General features: G+C 42.7%; 1 protein-coding gene across 3 annotated transcripts in view; it reads left to right on the top strand.

Moving 5' to 3' along the window:
• Positions 1–21,220, top strand: part of LOC115164918 (multiple C2 and transmembrane domain-containing protein 1-like) — a 260,651-nt gene that overhangs the window by 115,914 nt on the left and 123,517 nt on the right. For 2 of the 3 annotated variants that reach the window (XM_029717838.1, XM_029717841.1), the window contains exons 3-6: positions 8,832–8,974; positions 13,447–13,526; positions 15,656–15,767; positions 17,592–17,630. In XM_029717838.1, coding sequence (XP_029573698.1) covers positions 8,832–8,974; positions 13,447–13,526; positions 15,656–15,767; positions 17,592–17,630 — 374 coding nt within the window. The remainder of the gene's footprint in view (positions 1–8,831; positions 8,975–13,446; positions 13,527–15,655; positions 15,768–17,591; positions 17,631–21,220) is intronic. The other variant, XM_029717840.1, reaches the window with a different exon arrangement.

The following is a 21,220-nucleotide window of genomic DNA, read 5'->3' on the forward strand; positions in this document are numbered from 1 at the left end:
AATTCAATTTAACCTTTATTTAACTAGGCAAGTGCAATACCCTCGCCCATGGGGAAATTCTCTAAGAGTTATTATTTGATGGTCTGACTGCATTCTGTCCCATCTCAACACTTTTTAAACTTTTGGTGCCAGCAAGAATCACATAAGAAAGTAGTCAAGATGACTAGCTTGATTGTATATCTCACTAGGTCAGGATATTTAAGCCTCTATATATCCACTAGTTTCATGATAGTCGTGATTTCCTTAAGTGCATAAGGTTGATAGTTTGTAGTGTGATTTCCTTTTCCAGTTCGTTGAGATATTTAAAACCGTATTATAATCTCCCACCATAATAGTAAATAAGAATTTGTCCTTAACTTAACTGACCTAGTTAAATAAAGTAAAATAATATATAATAATAATGTAATTGAGTCTTGTATTGCTGTATGCTTGATAAATGATTATATATATTTTCATAGTGTCAGGTCAGGGCGTGACACATAGAAGCGTGAATCATCGTTATTTGGACCGTATAGATTAATGAGCCAAATATGTTTATGGTCCAATAACATATTTGAAAAATATCCATATACCTTGCGAGTCTGTTTGAAAAATCTGCACATTCGGATCACAATAGGTATTATATTCCTTCTCTTTTATCAACCAATCAATCAATCAAATGTATTTATAAAGCCCTTTTTACATCAGCCGATGTCACGAAGTGCTGTACAGAAGCCCAGCCTAAAACCCCAAACAGCAAGCAAAGCAGATGTGGAAGCACGGCCAGGTAAATACTGATAGTATTTTCTTATTATCTGCTAAGCCATTACAATTACTATATAACTGCCGGTACTTATTTCACCATTTACCATAATGAGATACAAGTTTCAATTCTATTTATTATAATATATGTTTGTAAACGTACCGTAAAAAGTACCATAATGATTGAGTGTCCATGTAGCTATAATATGGTATTTGCACTGCTACTGAGTAAACCTCCAACAGGAGCAGATTAACTGCGAAAAGCATTTCCAACGCACTCACCTCGATTGTATTCTATACAGTTATTATATATATATATATATACAGTGCATTCAGAAAGTATTCAGACCCCTTGACTTTTTCCACATTTTATTACATTACAGCCTTATTCTAAAATTGATTCAATTCTTTTTTTCCCTCATCAATCTACACAATATCCCATAATGACAAAGTGAAAACAGGTTTTTAGACATTTTTACAAATGTATTAATAACAAAAAAGTATTCAGAACATTTTATATGAGATTCGAAATTGAGCTCAGGTGCATCCTGTTTCCATTGGTCGATCATCCTTCAGATGTTTCTACAACTTGATTGGAGTCCACCTGTGGTAAATGCAATTGATTGGACATGATTTGGAAAGACACACACCTTTCTCTATAAGGTACCACAGTTGACAGTGCATGTCAGAGCAAAAACCAAGCTATGAGGTCGAAGGAATTGTCCGTAGAGCTCCGACACAGGATTTTGTCGAGGTACAGATCTGGGGGAGGGTATATGTCTGCAGCATTGAAGGTCCCCAAGAACACAGTGACCTCCATCATTCTTAAATTAAATAAGTTTGGAATCACCAAGACTCTTCCTAGAGCAAGCCACCCGGTGAAACTGAGCAAAAGAGGGAAAAGGGCCTTGGTCAGGGAGGTTACCAAGAACTTGATGGTCACTCTGACAGAGCTCCAGAGTTCCTCTGTGGAAATGGGGGGACCTTCCAGAAGGACAACCATCTCTGCAGCACTCTACCAATCAGGCCTTTATGGTCAAGTGGTCAGACGGAATACACTCCTCGGTAAAAGGCACATGACAGTCTGCTTGGAGTTTGCCAAAAGGCACCTCAAGACTCTCAGACCATGAGAAACAAGATTCTCTGGACTGATGAAACCAAGATTGAACTCTTTGGCCTTAATGCCAAGCGTCACGTCTGGAGAAAACCTGCTGTGAGGATGTTTTTCAGCGGCAGGGACTGGGAGACTAAAAGTTGGGAAAGATGAATGGAGCAAAGTACAGAGAGATCATTAATGAAAACTTGCTCCACAGCACTCAGAACCTCAGACTGGGGTGAAGGTTCACCCTCCAACAGGATAACAACCCTAAACACACAGCCAAGACAACGCAGGAGTGGTTTATGGGACAAGTTTCTGAGTGACCTTGAGTGGCCCAGCCAGAGCCCGGACTTGAACCCAATTGAACATCTCTGGAGAGACCTGAAAATAGCTGTGCAGCGACTCTCCCCATCCAACATGACAGAGCTTGAGAGGATCTGCAGAGAAGAATGCGAGACAGTCCCCAAATACAGGTGTTCCAAGCTTATGGTGTCATACCCAAGAAGACTTGAGGCTTTAATCGCTGCCAAAGGTGCTTCAACAAAGTACTGAGTAAAGGGTCTGAATACTTACGTAAATGTGATATTTCATTTTAAAAAAAAAAGTTTTTTGCTTTGTCATTATGGGTCCCTGTATTCATATAGATAACGTGAGTTTGCCAGCAATTTGTCAATTTTCCCCTTCATTGATTGGACAGGAAAGTTGGACGAGGGATCTTTGTTTTGTTCCTCTTCAACCTCTGGCCACACCTCCTTTCCTGCCCCTTTCCCTCTTCCTTCTTAATAGTCCTTTGTCCGGGATGTTTCGTCTCACCATCTCTGAAGTTATGTCCCCTTTGGTCCATTCTCCCCAATGTGAGTTGTTACATTGTAAAAGATAGTTTCTGCTACGACGGATGAGTGTTTCCGCCGACTTTCTCGAAAGTTCGCATGCTGTTTCAGTTACCAGCAAACGTAATCCAAGTAGGAGAATAATCCACTGTACACATTTCATGTCGCTCTACTGTAGCCTAATCCTAATCCGATGCAACATAAAACACTTTATACTACTATAAATAAAGCAACAAAAACGGACGAGTTTAAACAACTAACAAACAATCGATTCAGGGCTGCGTAGATCCCCCAAGGTCACGCAGCACCCACAAGGAGGTGTGCGGCAGAGGTTGAAGAGGAACAAAACAAAGATCCATCTTCCTACTGTCCTGCTCTTTGATGTCCAATCACTGAAGGGGAAAATGGACGAATTGCAGGCAAACTCACAGTATCTATATGAATACAGGGAGGCCTGTGTGATGGCCTTTTCTGAAACTTGGCTGTCGGAGGCGGTGCCCGACTCTGAAGTCACCCCTGACAGATTCACTATCACTCGTATGGACAGAGACAGTGAAGCTACTGGTAAAGAGCACAGAGGGGGAGTCTGTGTGCTGATAAATGACAGATGGTGTAAAACTACGATTGTCAGGAGGAATGCACTCCTGATATAGAACTACTGTCAGTGTCACTGCACCCCTTCTACCTCCCCCGTGAATTCCCCCAGCCTTTTCTGACAGTTGTTTATGTCCATCCAAGAGCAAACAGCCTTTTCAATTCCATGCTCCATGGTGCCTGAGTCGCTGACCACCAGGCCATCTGTGTGAGAGATATAACACACACCATTCACCTGTGACCAGCCACTTCCTGCCCCAATCCAGGCAGGCAACTTAATTTCATGGTCTTCAGCCTGTTGGATGGACGACGATAAAGTAGCTCGCTTTATAGCGCCGTAAAGCTGGTCGTGGTGGATTGAGAGCAGCAGATAGTGTGGTGGTGTGTCTCGGGTGTATATCATCAACCAGGAAAGGCGAGGAATGACTGGGGTGCAGCCAGGGAATGGCTACGGCCTCAACACTGGATCCATCATGTGGGGCTACCAATAGCGAGTATCTCTGTGCTTATTGGCTGATCCATGTGAGATTCTGGTGTAGAACCCTGAATTAGTGTTGATAAGTTCTGACTCCTACTCTTAGCTGTGAATTCAGTGTGAAACAAGTTTCAAACATAGTCATGTTAGTGCATGCAGTCAATCATTTTTTCTAACTGCAAACAAAAATAAGAGGAAAAAGAATCAGTTTTCAGTACTTACTAAATGGTAATTCCACTGGTTATTCCACTGGTAATAAATGTAAAGTGTGTGTGGTTAATGTGTTATATTTTTACAAGAACCCTCCATATTATCCTCAATGGGAGACTAAACACCTACTAGCTTTCACCAACATTTTATGCATCAAATTAGTCCCCAGCTTGAGCAGATATCAACCATTACTAACTGGTAGCTCCTAGGCCCTACTACACACAGTATGGTAGCTACAGTATTCCATGCCTTAGTCCTGCTCCTGCTACTGTCCTGTAGAGATATATATATACATCCCAAATGGCACGCTATTCCCTATACCAGGGCTCATAGTAATCTGTTCAAAGGTAGGGGACTATGTAGGGAATAGGGTGTCATTTGGGATGCAGGCTGTGAAGGGCATCAGTGGGTAGTGAAGTGTACTGTACATCTCATCACAGAGCCAAAACAGCCTGCTGGGCTGGCAGCACAGAATCATGTCACGGTCAGCGTTTTTCAGCATTTTCCACTCAGGCCCCCCCAGTCATAACACACCACATGTGATGTAATGAGCTGTGTGCCACTAGAATACATGTACACAGTGAGTCCTATCACACTGATATTGAAAGACTGAGACGGAAAGATGGTCCATCTCTCTAAGCTAAAGCACTTGATGACAGTGTCGTACGACAGACTGCATGTTAGACACAATGAAGTCTCTGGATGGGACTCTGTTAAGTAAAAGTTAATCAGTGTGTGGAATCAAGGGCTCCGTAATGAATTATAAAGAGAGTCAGATTCAAGTCAAGGACTATGATGTTAGGCTGCTAATGAGTTGGGCAATTGCCTTTGACGTCCCAGGCCTTTCTGTTAGCTCCAAATGATGAATGCTGATCTAGGATCAGGCTGCTCTGTTAGCTCCAAATGATGAGTGTAGTCTTTATTCATTCTGATCAAAAAGGCAGAACTGATCCTAATTCAGGACTTGTACTCTGAGGTGCTTGATACATACGGCCCCTAAACACAGGCCAGTGTGTGTAGGTGAGTTTGTCAAACCCCAGTGGGAATGTTTGTGTAGTGTTTTTAGATTGTATAATTAATCCTATGAAGGGATTGGTGATAGGGCTGTTTGTAATGATATTAAATGAATGCCACGCTAACGCTCCTCTTCCATATGCTTTCATAGCAGAAAAGAGGCTCGCTCGTGTGTGTGTGTGTTTAACAGCCTGGGTGGGTGACCGTGATTCTGTTAATGACGTTTGTGTGGTAATCCTAATGACTGTAGAAGTGATGGATGCTCATTGCTTTGATGCTAATCTGATTAGACACGTAAACACAGTGCCAAGCTTCCAGATAGCCAGTCTTGGCCTCCATCCTCGCTCTGCAGGGTCAGTCAGGAGAGTGGCTGATTGGCTAGTGATATCACATTGACTTATGGGGCAGGAGGATGAGTGCCTGTGTAACAGGGGATTGGTAAACTTATTCCTCAGTTTTAAAAAAAATCTAACCACACCATCAAATTGGTAGCTTTTTGGTGGCGTAGCCAGCTAATACGTTGTCAAAAGTTTCAGTGTGTGCTGGTGAGGGATGAACAGGTATGGTTAAACAAGAACAGTATCTGTGTCTGTCGAAAAGCTTACAGATACATCATGCAGAGTTTTCCCATGAATTCATGTGACATACGACCTCAGAAAGTTCTAATGGACATTCAGTGGTCACAAAGCATGCACACACACACACACACACACACACACACACACACACACACACACACACACCACACACACACACACACACACACACACACACACACACACACACACACACACACACACACACACACACACACACACGCCTGCACACATGATCCAGCTGTAAGAAGCTACCCGGGTCACTATGGTCCGCTGAACGCGAGCACACTGTCATCTGATGCACTCCATTATCTTCTCTCCAATCACAGCTCTGTTGTCCGTGACTGACATTTTGAAAGCTACACCCTCTCTGTGTGTTTGTGTTTAATCAAATAGGATGAAGAGCCTGTCCAAACCCATTAAGTATGTCTCCTCTGTCTGGACAGAGACAGTGATTATAAATCGGTCTGCTCTGTCTGGCCAGGGACAGTGATTATAAATCTGTCTCCTCTGTCTGGACAGGGACAGTGATTATAAATCTGTCTACTCTGTCTGGACAGGGACAGTGATTATAAATCTCTGCTCTGTCTAGCCAGGGACAGTGATTATAAATCTGTCTGCTCTGTCTAGCCAGGGACAGTGATTATAAATCTGTCTGCTCTGTCTAGCCAGGGACAGTGATTATAAATCTGTCTGCTCTGTCTGGCCAGGGACAGTGATTATACATCTGTCTCCTCTGTCTGGACAGGGACAGTGATTATAAATCTGTCTACTCTGTCTGGACAGGGACAGTGATTATAAATCTGTCTGCTCTGTCTGGCCAGAGACAGTGATTATAAATCTGTCTACTCTGTCTGGCCAGGGACAGTGATTATAAATCTGTCTGCTCTGTCTGGCCAGGGACAGTGATTATAAATCTGTCTGCTCTGTCTGGACAGGTACAGTGATTATAAATCTGTCTGCTCTGTCTAGCCAGGGACAGTGATTATAAATCTGTCTGCTCTGTCTAGCCAGGGACAGTGATTATAAATCTGTCTGCTCTGTCTAGCCAGGGACAGTGATTATAAATCTGTCTGCTCTGTCTGGCCAGGGACAGTGATTATACATCTGTCTGCTCTGTCTGGCCAGGGACAGTGATTATAAATCTGTCTGCTCTGTCTGGACAGGGACAGTGATTATAAATCTGTCTGCTCTGTCTGGACAGGGACAGTGATTATAAATCTGTCTGCTTTGTCTGGCCAGGGACAGTGATTATAAATCTGTCTGGACAGGGACAGTGGTAATAAACCTGCCTACTCTGTCTGTCCAGGGAAGTTAATAATACCTATTTTTTCTCTGTCTGGCCAGAGATGGTGATAATAAATCTGTCTGCTCTGTGATAATAAATCTGAATCATTATGAACTAGCAGACAGAGACCCAACTCTAGGTAAACACCCCCATCTAGTGCTCAGTATCAATCATTGCTCTTCTCTGCTGAAGTGGTTTGTGTGTGTGTGTGTGTGTGTGTGTGCGTGTGTGCGTGTCTGTATGTATATGTGTGCGCACATGTGTGTGTGTGTGTGGTGACGTGGGTCTTCACAAAACAGCTTCAAATGAGCCACAGTTCGAGAGATACAAGTTTTAATGAGAGCGAGCTTTTCGCTGAGGAGAGCCTTTGTAGCCCTGAGGTGTATGATGCCACAGGAGCATGTTCCGAAGCAGCGGCCTCTTTGTCTCTACTTATTAGTCACATGATCTGGAGCGTGAGTCACATGACATGAATCTTGAGGCTAGGCGTTGTTTGTCTGTGTGGCCTGACCTGCTTGCCTTGGTTAGCCCAGAACAACAGCAAAGGGCCTTGTGAAGATGCTGGAGGAAACAGGTACAAAAGTATCTATATCCACAGTAACATTTTTATTTTGTTTTTTTATTTCACCTTTATTTAACCAGGTAGGCTAGATGAGAACAAGTTCTCTTTTACAACTGCGACCTGGCCAAGATAAAGCAAAGCAGTTCGACACATACAACAACACAGAGTTACACATGGAATAAACAAACATACAGTCAATAATACAGTAGAAAAAGTCTATATACAATGTGAATGAGTCCTATATCGACATAACCTCAGCAAGGAAGAAGCCACTGCTCTAAAACCGCCATAAAAGAGCCAGACTACAGTTTGCAACTGCACTAGGGGACAAATATCGTACTTTTTGGAGAAATGCCCTCTGGTCTGATGAAACAAAAATATAACTTTTTGGCCATAATGACCATCGTTATATTTGGAGGAAAAAGTGGGAGGCTTGCAAGCTGAAGAACACCATCCCAACCGTGAAGCACGGGGATGGCCGCATCATATTGTGGGGGTGCTTTGCTGCAGGAGGGACCGGTGCACTTCACGAAATAGATGGCGTGAGAAAGGAAAATGATGTGGATATATTGAAGCAACATGTCAAGACATCAGTCAGGAAGTTAAAGCTTGGTCGCAAATGAGTCTTCCAAATGGACAATGACACCAAGCATACTTCCAAAATTGTGGCAAAATGGCTTAAGGACAACAAAGTCAAGGTATTGGAGTGGCCATCACAATGCCCTGACCTCAATCCTATAGAAAATTTGTGGGCAAAACTGAAAAAGCATGTGCGAACAAAGAGACCTACAAACCTGACTCAGATATACCAGCTCTGTCAGGAGGAATGGGCCAAAATTCACCCAACTTATTGTGGGAGCTTGTGGAAGGCTACCCGACATGTTTTACCCAAGTTCAACAGTTTGAAGGCAATGCTACCAAATACCAATTGAGTGTATGGAAATTCTGACCCACTGGGAATGTGATGAAAGAAATAAAATCTGAAATAAATCATTCTCTCTAATATTATTCTGACGTTTCACATTCTTAAAATAAAGGGGTGATTCTAACTGACTTAAGCCAGGGAATCTTTACTAGGATTAAATGTCAGGAATTGTGAAAAACTGAGTTTAAATGTTGGCTAAGGTGTATGTAAACTTTCGACTTCAACTGTATGTAGTAAGCAATACACAAGGCAGCATATTGCAAACAATATTTAGTCATCATGCACCATCTTGAGCACCTAGCTTTTTCCCAGCACAAAGCACCCTTATCTAGTCAGTTTCACTCAAATCTCTTTTCACCCATTACCTACCCTCTGTCTCTCTGGAAAGGTCATCCTAACCCCCTCTGTCTCTTTGGAAAGGTCATCCTAACCCCCTCTGTCTCTCTGGAAAGGCAATCCTAATGCCTTCTTTCCTCTCTGTTGGTCTCTATTTTCAGGGACAAGTGATCCGTATGTGAAGTTTAAGATTGCGGGGAAGGAGGTGTTCAGGAGCAAGACCATCAATAAGAACCTGAACCCGGTGTGGGACGAGAGGGTCAGCCTACTAGTGGACAGCCTCCGAGAACCTCTTTATGTCAAGGTACAACTGTCTGAGAGACTACTATATGTCATAGTTTCTGGGTTATTTGATTGTTGTTTCCTTAGGTTACCGCTGGAGGGCACCCTTACCCTGTTTTTGAGGTTCCAGGTTATCCTGATTATTACTTATTGGATTCACCTGTGTTTAATGACCTTCTCTGTTCACCTGGTTGCCTTCTGTTTAGACTCTCAGTAAAAGTTTTGGATTTACCCTTACTTCTGCTTGCCATGAGGCGCGGCTGCAGACATTGTCGGATGATTTAAGAACTCTTGTGTCCGCTCTGCAGACAGGACAGACGGGAGCAACTCCTGCTGCACCTGTAGCTGTTCCTAATCCTCCACTCCCTACCAGCTCAGCATCTTCCTCCCTTCGGGAGCCTCATCTCCCGGCACCGGAGTGCTATGAGCGGCATCCTGGGAGGTGTCGTGGGTTCCTGCTTCAATGCTCACTGGCCTTTGAGCTGCAGGCATCAACGTTTCCCACCGAGCGTTCCAGAGTGGCATACATCAGCTCCTTACTCTCAGGACGGGCTCTGGCCTGGGCCGCGGTCATTTGGGAGCAGCAATCAGACATTTGTTTTAATTGGCAAAGCTTCACCCAGGAGAAGAAGAGGGTTTTTGATCAGTGGCAGGAACACTGCTCAAAGACTCATTGCGCTTCGGCAGGGCAGCTGGAGTGTAGCTGATTACACCATTGACTTTCAGACACTCGCTGCTGAGACCGGTTGGAATAATCAGTGAGGTTCTCAAGGATGAACTGGCTTTCCGGGACAACCCTGACACTCTGGATGAGTTTATCTTTCTGGCCATCCGGATTGACAACCGGCTTCAGGAATGTTGTCGTGGGAGGATGGAGGGGTTCCGAGTTGTTTCCAGTGTTTACCGCTGACGGAGTCAATTCTTCCTTTGTTCCACTGCCTTATGCTGCGTCTGCATGTCCTGTACCTCGTCAGAGTTCTCAATTCGGCTCTGGTTCTCCTTCATATCCTTCCGGGGAGCTGATGCAATTGGGATGCACCAGACTTTCCGCTCTGGAGAGAAGATGCAGGATTAACAAGCAACATTCTCTTTAACGTCTATGGGCTACGTGGGACGCTAGCGTCAGTGAAATATCAAGGCGGCAAATTCAAAACAACAAAATGTCATAATTCAAATTTCTCAAACATACAACTATTTTCCCCCATTTTAATGATACACCTCTCCTTAATCCAACCACATTGTCCGATTTCAAAAAGGCTTTACGGCGAAAGCATAAAGTTAGATTATGTTAGGACAGTGCCAACACAAGAAAAACCACACTGTCATTTTCCAAGCAGGAGAGGGGTCACAAAAAAACAGAAATAAAGCTAAAATTAAGCACTAACCTTTGACGATCTTCATCAGATGACACTCCTAGGACTCAATGTTACACAATACATGTATGCTTTGTTCGATAAAGTTCCTATTTATATCCAAAAAACCCATTTTACATTGACACGTGATGTTCAGAAAATATTTTGCCTCCAAAACTGCCGGGGAATCAGCACAACAATTTACAAAAATACTCATCATAAACATTGATAAAATATTAATCTGTTATTCAAAGAATTATAGATAAACATCTCCTTAATGCAACCGCTGTGACAGATTTAAAAAAAAGCTTCATGGGGAAAGCACACTTTGCAATAATCTGAGTACGGCGCTCAGAAAAATACATCAGGCAATACAGACACCCGCCATTTTGGAGTCATCTAAAATCATAAATAGCATTATAAATATTCACTTACCTTTGATCTTCATCAGAAGGCACTTCCAGGAATCCCAGGTCCACAATAAATGTTGTTTTGTTCAATAAAGTCCATAATTTATGTCCAAATACCTCCTTGTTGTTTGAGTGTTCAGTAAGCTACTCCAAATGTAGGAAGCGCGCCGAAAATTTCACGACGAAAAGTAAAAAAAGTTATATTTACGTTCGTAGAAACATGTCAAACGTTGTATAGCATCAATCTTTAGGGCCTTTTTAACATAAAACTTCAATAATACTCCAACCGGATGATTCCAATGTCTTGAAAAACGTTATGGAACACAGCTACCTCATCACGTGAACGCGCGCCAATGAACTCATGTCATTTTCTGAGTCACCAACTTCCCGGCCTTCTTGTTCACTCTCTGTTCACTGCAAAAGCCTGAAACAAGGTTCTAAAGACTGTTGACATCTAGTGGAAGCCTTAGGAAGTGCAAAATGAACCCTAAGTCACTGTGTGTTAGATAGGCAATGACTTGAAAAGACTAGCATCAGATTTCCCACTTCCTGTTTGGATTTTAGTAGATTTGGATAGAAAACACTCTGAAGTTTCTAAAACTGTTTCAATGATGTATGTGAGTGTAACAGAACTCATATGGCAGGCAAAAACCTGAGAAGATTCCATACAGGAAGTGCCCTGTCTGACAATTTGTTGTCCTTCTGTTGCATCTCTATCGAAAATACAGCATCTCTGCTGTAACGTGACATTTTCTAAGGCTTCCATTGGCTCTCAGAAGGCGCCAGAAAGTGGAATGACGTGTCTCCTGTCTCTGGGCGAAGAACAGCAGGAGATTTTGTGAGTGGTCAGGCTGGGAACAGTGACACTGGAGATGCGCGTTCATGAGAATTCTATTTTTTTTCTTTCAGCCTTTGAATGAATACAACGTCGCCCGGTTGGAATATTATCGCTATTTTACGAGAAAAATTGCATAAAAGTTTATTTTAAACAGCGTTTGACATGCTTCGAAGTACAGTATTGGAATATTTCGCATTTTTTTGTCACGAAATGCGCTCGCACGTCACCCTTTGGATAGAGACCTGAACGCACGAACAAAACGGAGCTATTTGAATATAACTATGGATTATTTGGAACCAAACATTAGATTATGTCAGCAGAGTACCCAGCCAGAAATAATCAGACACCCATTTTTCAAGCTAGCATATAATGTCACATAAACCCAAACCACAGCTAAATGCAGCACTAACCTTTGATGATCTTCACCAGATGACACTCCTAGGACAAACTTCCGGTGAATTTACTAAATTACTCACGATAAACGTTCACAAAAAACACAACAATTATTTTAAGAATTATAGATACAGACCTCCTTTATGCAATCGCTATGTCCGATTTTAAAATAGCTTTTCGGCAAAAGCACATTTTGCAATATTCTGAGTAGATAGCCCAGCCATCACGGGCTAGCTATTTTAACACCCACAAAGTTTGGCCCTCATCAAACTCTGATTTACTATTAGAAAAATTTGATTACCTTTGCTGTTCTTCGTCAGAATGCACTCCCAGGACTTCTACTTCAATAACAAATGTTGGTTTGGTTGAAAATAATCCATAGTTATGTTCAAATATCCTGTTTTGTTCGTGCGTTCAAGACACTATCCGAAGGGTGACGAAGGGTGACGTGCCCGACGCGATTCGTGACAAAAAAATTCTAAATATTCCATTACCGTATTTCGAAGCATGTCAACCGCTGTTTAAAATCAATTTTTTTGCGATTTTTCTCGTAAAAAGCGATAATATTCCGACCGGGAAACCCTGTTTTCGTTCAAAGACGAAAAAATAAAAACATGGTGTCGCCTCGTGCACGTGCCGCAGTCTCATTGTTCTCTGATCGACCACTATCCAAATGCGCTACTGTTTTTCAGTCAGGGCCTGCAAAGGCATCATTCACCGTTTTGCCGCCTTCTGAGAGCCTATGGGAGCCGTAGGAAGTGTCACGTTACAGCAGAGATCCTCAGTTTTCAATAAAGAGAGTGTAGAAGCCCAAGAAATGGTCAGAGAGGGCACTTCCTGTAAGGAATCTTCTCAGGTTATTGCCTGCCATATGAGTTCTGTTATACTCACAGACACCATTCAAACAGTTTTAGAAACTTTGGGGTGTTTTCTATCCAAAGCTAATAATTATATGCATATTCTAGTTTCTGGGCAGTAGTAATAACCAGATTAAATCGGGTACGTTTTTTATCCGGCCGTGCAAATACTGCCCCCTACCCTAGAGAGGTTAAGACCCCGACTGAGTTCTACATTTTTCGTTTTTGTTGTTGTTACGGCCCCGATATTAACATATTTATTTTCAAGCATTAGTGCTATCTTTGCCTACTTTGTGTAACTGTTGCCTCAAACTGAAATATGTAATTGTGACCTTTGGGAAGGTTAAATGTGGTTGTTATTAGCACAGGATTCATTTCAGTGGACCTGGTGCCAGGTAATGTGAAGATGCATACAGTACAGTACACCTAAGTACAGTATAGTACAGTACTAGGGTTGCAACAATCTGGTAACTTTCCCCAAAATCCCTGGAAGATTCCCGGAATCATGTGGGAATTAGCAGGAAATCCGAAGTCATTCAGACAGGATTTCTGGAAGACCTCGGAATTTCAGGAAAGTTACCAGATTTTGCAACACAAGATTACAGTATGTGATCTCTATAGTAACAGTGTGTTATGTCCTGCAGGTGTTTGACTATGACTTCGGCCTTCAGGATGACTTCATGGGTTCTGCCTACCTCTACCTGGAGTCTCTGGAACACCAGAGGTCAAGACAGACAGGGAAAACTCCTTATCTTTATACACTATATATACAAAAGTATGTGGACACCCCTTCAAATTAGTGGATTTGGCTATTTCAGCCACACCCGTTGCTGACAGGTGAATAAAATCGAGCACCATGCAGTCTCCATAACAGAACAATGGCAGTAGAATGGCCTTATTGAAGAGCTAAGTGACTTTCAGCATGCCACCGTCATAGGATGCCACCTTTCCAACAGTCAGTTCATCATATTTCTGCCCAGCTAGAGCTGCCCTGGTCAACTGTAAGTGCTGTTATTGTGAATCGGAAACATCTAGGAGCAACAACGGCTCAGCTGCGAAATGGTAGGCCACACAAGCTCACAGAATGGGACCGCCGATTGCTGAAGTGCAACACTCACTACCGAGTTCAAACTTCCTCTGGAAGCCCGTCAGCACAAGAGCTGTTCGTTAGGAGCCTCATGAAATTGGTTTCCATGGCTGAGCAGCCGCCCACAAGCCTAAGATCACTATGCGCAATGTCAAGCGTTGGCTGGAGTGGTGTAAAACTCGCCGCCATTGGACTCTGGAGCAGTGGAAACGTGTTCTCTGGAGTGATGAATAACGCTTCACCATCTGGCAGTCTGACAGAAGAATCAGGGTTTAGCGGATGCCAGGAGAACGCTACCTGCCCCAATGCATAGTGCCAACTGTGAAGTTTGGGGCTGTTTTCATGGTTCAGGCTAGGCCCCTTAGTTCCTGTGAAGGGAAATATTAACGCTACATCATACAATGACATTCTAGACAATTATGTGCTTCCAACTTTGTGGCAACAGTTTGGGGAAGACCCTTTCCTATTTCAGCATGATAATGCCCCCGTGCACAAAGCAAGGTCCATACAGAAATGGTTTGTTGAGATCGGTGTGGAAGAACTTGACTGGCCTGCGCAGACCCCTGAACTCAACCCCATCGCCTAATCATCAATACCCGACCTCACAAATGCTCTTGTGGCTGAATGGAAGCAAGTCCCCGCAGCAATGTTCCGACATCTAGTGGAATGCCTTCCCAGAAAAGTGAAGGCTGTTATAGCAGCAAAGAAGGGACCAACTCCATATTACTGCCCATGATTTTGGAATGAGATGTTTGATGAGCAGGTGTCCACATACTCTTGGTCATGCAGTGTACCTCTCATTTATCTATCTATCTATCTATCTATCTATCTATCTATCTATCTATCTCTCTTTCTTTTTTCTTTCTTTCTCTCCTTCTCCCATCCTTCTCCTTGTCTTTCTTCCTGCCCTACCCCTCATCCCTCCATCTCTTCCTCCTCTTTCTCTGTCCATTTTATTATCTTACTTCCTTTCCTTCTCCCCCTCCGCCTTCTTCCCCCTCTCTCCGTCTCGTTTTCCTACTTCTCTTCTTCTCCTGCAACATAATGGACTGTATCACAAAGAAGCATATTTTTACTCTCTCTTTATCGTTCTCCAACACATTATGTCTCTTTCTCTGTTTCTCTCGCTTTTGATATCAGTGTTTTTTTGTTCTCTGTCACAATTGTTGTCCTTACTGGTTGATCTCTCTCTCTGTATCCCACAAATCTATCCCTGTGCCCTATTTGTGTCCCCATTTTACTTGACACTTATTTCAATGGAACTTACCCAATGCACCACTGCCCTCTAGTGTACTTCATTGGAAATGCATATTACATGTATGTACATGACTAATCGTTGACAGACAACGTAAACATAAATGGTACCATAGATCTGTCATGATACAACAGGATTTGTGAGACAACCAGCAGCATTAGTTCTGATGCTTTGGACTGATCACGATTTTGTAGGAGTTAGCATCTTTCGAATGTCGGAAGGGGAGGGGACATTTGGACCATAGACTTCCCCGTAACATGCAGAGAGAGAAGGTGGAGCACTTCATTCCAATTCCTATCTCTTCTCTTAACACGTATGGATCTAGAACTAGAATCGAGCATCTGACCAATTACACAAGACTTTAATTCTGAGTTAACTGAGATGAGTACATGACACACACAAGTTTGCAAGTTTGTGTGCTTATGTGTGTACGTGTCTGAACACGTGTGTGTGCGTGTTTGTGCGTGTGAATGTGTGCGCGGGTCACCGTGTCCTCCCTCTGCCACCTCAGGACCCTGGACGTGACCCTTGACCTCGAGGATCCCCAGTACCCCGAACATAACCTGGGAACTTTAGAGCTGGCAGTCACACTGTCGCCCAAAGAGGGAGACTTCAGGGAAGCCGTAAGTCCACTCTGTCTGTCTCGCTCTCTTTCTCTCTCTTCAGTAGCTTAGACCGTCCTAAGGGAACAGGGACGACTTCTGATTGGATGTAGTGTAACTGTATTAAATTGTGCGATTTAATTTGAACAGTACTGTTTTAATCCAGAGAGGATGTTGTTTGTGTGAAGATATGACATCATTATCTGTCACTTTTGGTGTCTTATGAGTAAAAAAAAAGAAAAATGGATCACCTTTGTCAATGTTAATGAACATTATGAAATGGCACTGACATTTAACTGTCATTTCACTTGGCTCAGAGGAAATGTCTCCCCAGCCAATGACAGGACTCCATAATACATTGCCGATCCAATGCTAGGTAGTCTTTTTGAGATGCTGTCAGCCGAATTCTGACTTGGATTCAATCCATCATTCAACTATTGGAAATAGAGACGGGAGAGGAAGCAGTTTTTTTCTGGTTCATGTACAGTCAATGAATTAAGCAGACCAGACCCAGCTCCTATTGCATTGGTGCCTATGGGAGAGCCATCCCTTAAGCAGACCGGAACTGTGACAATTGTTTTTCAATGGTAAACTGCCTGAGTAAGACATCTTCATTTATTTACCATCTCTGGTGGAAAATAAATTGCAATATAGCAAAGACAGTGGGTAAATGAAGATCTCCTACTCAGGACGTTTACCCCTGTAACAAATGGTCACAGTTCCGGTCCACTTAAGGGGTGGCTCTCCCATAGGCATCAATGCATTAGCAGCTGGATAGGCCTACTGGAAAAAAGATTTGAGCACACTGGAATAACAAAAAGGAACATGCTTTTAGAATGAAAAACAAAAACGTCCATGTTCAAAGAGCATTGTGTAACATTGCTCCTAATGATGTGCATCCTTTCCTCTGTGGACGTGCTCAATGTTTTTATTTCATATTTATTTCTGTTCAATTATTTGTTTGGTTAATTGGACCCCTGGATGTATCATAAAGTACAAGAGGAGAGTCTTGGGGGAAATATTTTATTCTGTTTGATCTGATGTCTTATTTGGCTCTATAGTTCACAGAATCCACATTCGACAGAACAAATAAACTGTATTTAGGTTAAGCACCTTTTTGAATTCCTTAAACTGTAAAAAGGAGGTACAAGGTCACAGAAACACAGCATGGATGATGATGTTCTCTATCGCCACCTACTGGGCAAGATTAAACCTCTTCAAATCAAGGCCATGACAAACTGGAATCCAACAACTCGGACGATTCACTTCCAAACGTTCACATTTCAGAAATTACTCTACTACATGGTAATCAAAACAGGAAAATAACCCTAATGCGCAGATACACAAATACAGATTCCTTCGCCATCACAGGATAATCCTGGTGTGTCAGCCGGTACCAAATCCCACCCCTAACCATCCATTTGGCCCTAACCCTTCAATGTTTGCAGATCTGTAAGGTGGAAGCAATATGGTGGAAGCTCCACTACACTGTTTCTACTTACCAGACCCTTAAGATTAAATAAAGTTAAATAAAGGTCAAATTAAGGTTTAATAAAGGTTGTATAAAGGTTAAATAAAAATACAATAAAAAAAAGATCTGGAAATATTGAAGGGTTAGTGACCGATGTGGGTCTCTGTGTGTGTGTGTGTGGCCCTTGTGTGTGTAAAGCACAGTAGCCCTATTTATGGGTCATTGTGGGTGGCAGCGCTTTTTACTGCTTATTTTTTGATGCCTGTGACCCTCCACGCCCTGCTTCCTCCTGGGCTGACCTCTGACCTCAGCCCTCTGACCCCATGCAGCTCTGAGCTCTCCAGCATCCTATAACGGCTTTGTCTCATTTACAGACCATGCTTTTGAAAAGAAGCTGCAAGCGATCCAGTAAGGTAATACATGGCATGTAACCTCCAATACCAACTACCTACCTACCTACCTACCTACCTACTCTACCCACCCAAATCCCTCCGCTACCCCCCACAAACCCCTCCGCTGTCCTGGGTTCAGATGGTGACCCAGCCCCTCTTTCTCCACCTCCTCTGTGTCCCTGTCACCATTATCAGTTCTCACTCCACCATCTTGTATTTCCCACAAGCTGCAATATACAGACATGTGGAACTGAGAGCAGTAACATGCTGTTGTTAGTCCAGATGGGGTCCGTGACAGTTTTGTGGCTCTTTATAGTGACCAGAAACCTAGAAAACGTATTTTGCCAATTAGCTTCAGCCGGCCGGTGTGCAACCATGGCAAAGTTGGTTTGACTTTAGATAGCCTATCTCTGTGGGTCTAGTTAGGGACCGTTAATAAATTACACAATGTAAATGGAAATATATTTTCATGTTGCACACCTTTTAGTTTTCTCATTAAATGCTTTCGATATTTGTATATGAATTTCTAAGCTTCTTAAGAGGTTAAGTCATTGAAATTTGGAGCTATTGAAATTTTAAAATATTGTCCCATGTACCCTGCATAATTTACTGATTGTCCTTAACTAGCCCCATAGGGATATCCAAAGTTAAACCAAATTTACCATAGTCAGTAGGCGATCGTTGCATGCAGCCGCACACCGAATTGATGATTACGTGGGTGCTGCCTGCTGTGGGCATGTGGGCAGGGTTGAAATAAACCCAACCCAAGGAAAGCTGTTACAACCTAGTTCCTTACATCTCGCAAATCTCAGTTGTGTACAATACTGACTTTACGATCAAAATGTTCCTATTTAAACTTTGTAGTCAAGTTTGACACTATAATTTTTTTGTTTGTTTCATATCAATGACACAAAGGCTATTTTCAACAAGAGATGTCGTTTTTTGGGTTCAGGTCCTCTTTAATTTGAATGTATAGACTGTGATTTCATACTGAAATATGGAGCAAAGATGATTATCAATCATGGTAATCAGTTACGCTTACTGGTTACGGTTATCCGTTAGGATTGTTCAGTTATGGTTGTTCAGTTATGGTTGTTCAGTTAACATCTCAGAAACATCTGTCCCTCAATGGTCTTAGTTTGGGGATTTGTGGATAGTCCTGGGCAAATTTTAACAAATGCTTCAGAAAAAGCGGAAAAGAGCAAGGTGTGAGAAGCGAGAGCCTTTGAGAATGGGGGGGGGGGGTAGTTTTAGAGATGTGTGTGTTGGAGGTTTATTTGCTGTCAAGCCAGATCCCGAGACCCCTTTATCTCATGAGGACATCAACCCTGTGCATATCCTTTTGATTTTCCATCATGCCTGGCAGATTGACCCTTGACCTATCATTTCTCTCCATGTTCCTCCTCTTTGCTCTCTTTTATCCCTTCACAACAGAAGGCATGCTGGTCCAGGGTCTGCTTTTCCCTCTCATTGGCCCATGCATGTGGCACATGTCCATATCTGTAGCTTATGGATATTCATGTTCCAAACTGTATCCTGTTTGTCCTTAATGCCTCTCTGTGCCATAGCAGCCCTTAGGTGGTCCACAACAGTAGGCTTATATCTCTGTCTCATTTTAAACCAAACCCATGAACTCTCGAGGACAAACAACAACTTCTGACATTTCCTCAGTGTTTCTGAGAGCAGCGCTCTTGATCTGGAGGCATGTACAGTACTTGAGTACAGTTGAGTAAAAGTTTGAGTTTGTAAAGATATAGAGATACAGAAAAGTTCATTTTGAGTGTGTCTCTGGTTGGAGTAGTGCGGACGTCCTGCTGTAGTGCTTCCCCCAAACCATCCCTTTGAAGCTCCAAACTGGGCCATCCCGCCTGTGACTCGGGAATTAGCTCCAGCGCTAACAAACTAGTGCACTTCCCCACCAACCACCACTCCTCCTGGGTGTCTGCCTGGCTCCCTCCCTTTCTCCATGGTTATTTATATACCCTCTTCTCTTTAATCAAGCCAGTAATGCTGGACTCAATACATGCAAACAATGCAAGAACCACTGTGGGATAATTATAACACAAAAATTGTTGAAATCCACTTCCTTTCAAGTCCAGAAAAGCCAACTCACCCCTCTTATTATCACACTGTGTTCTTTGACCCAGAAATTAAACAGTTCAATCACACATGGCTTTTGTATTAGCCTGTATACTGAGTATATGATGTACAATTATAATTCATATGCTTTGTTTAACTGATTGAACCAACTTTTTGTTGGTACTTATATTTGTGTGGTTTTCTTATCAGCCCTTTTGGGCTTCCAACCTCACCTGCACACACTGTTTTGTATTTTACTTATTTTCTTTGGTGTGAATAAATAAAAACTAAACACCTTAAAACTTATATGAGCTCCTAAATTGTTTATTTTCATTAAGGAATTTCAACCCAACACATCTCCTCGTCCTGTCTTTCCCTGCTCTACTTTGGCGTGTTGATGAGGATGATTCCTAATCCAAATATATTTAAAAAATATCAAAAATGATTTCACCTTTATTTAACCAGGTAGGCCAGTTGAGAACAAGTTCTCATTCACAACTTCGACCTGGCCAAGATAGAGCAAAGCGGTGCGACACAAACAACACAGAGTTACACATGGAATAAACAAACGTACAGTCAATAACACAATATGATGTATATGTAGCAATGATGGTATGAGGGATATGAGATAATGAGGGATATGTAGCAACAAACAGTTTTAGGAGGAGTTAGCTAGCGGAGCGTAGCGCCCTTCACCATTAGCATAACAGCATAGACTATCTGGACTCACTGTACAGTAGTGGGAGTAGGGCAGAGGAGCTGGGTGGGTGGAGTTTTGGAGGATGGGCTCATTGTAATGGCTGGAATGAAATAGTATTAAACACATCAAACATATGGAAACCACATGTTTGACTCCGTTCCATCAATTCCATTCCAGCCATTCCAATGAGCCTGTATTCCTATAGCTCCTCCCACCAGCCTCCTCTAGTGCAGGCTACTGTATAGGTGGTAGTATCAAACAGAGCCCAGCTCTCATTGTTTCATGTCTGGAGAATGGAAGTGAAAAGGCTTCGTCTCCACATCAAAGCGTCGGTGCTTGTGCGCCAGGGTTTGTTCAAAGTTTAATGAAATTCACTCCAAAACAAACAATATGTTAATGTGGCTCCTCCAAACAAGGCATGGAGACAGTGAGATATCTCGCAGAGATGTGTTTGTTTGACAAATATGTACCAACTGCTTTGTTTTTTGTCCCCCCCCCCCCCCCCAAGCGAGCAATAGCAGTGTGACTCCTGCCAAGGTCAAATTAGCCTGTAAGCCATTAGTAAATGGTTAAAAATGGGTTTTAATCTGAGAGGGGAGGAGCAGCAATCTGAATGAACGCTGTCAGTGGTACGGCTCAATGGGGTTTACTACAGTGAGTTAATGCTGTCAGTGGTACAGCTCAATGGGGTTTACTACAGTGAGTTAATGCTGTCAGTGGTACAGCTCAATGGGGGTTTACTACAGTGAGTTAATGCTGTCAATGGTACAGCTCAATTGGGTTTACTACAGTGAGTTAATGCTGTCAGTGGTACGGCTCAATGGGGTTTACT

The sequence above is a fragment of the Salmo trutta genome, chromosome 27 (genome assembly GCF_901001165.1).
Source record: "Salmo trutta chromosome 27, fSalTru1.1, whole genome shotgun sequence".
Taxonomy (NCBI): domain Eukaryota; kingdom Metazoa; phylum Chordata; class Actinopteri; order Salmoniformes; family Salmonidae; genus Salmo; species Salmo trutta.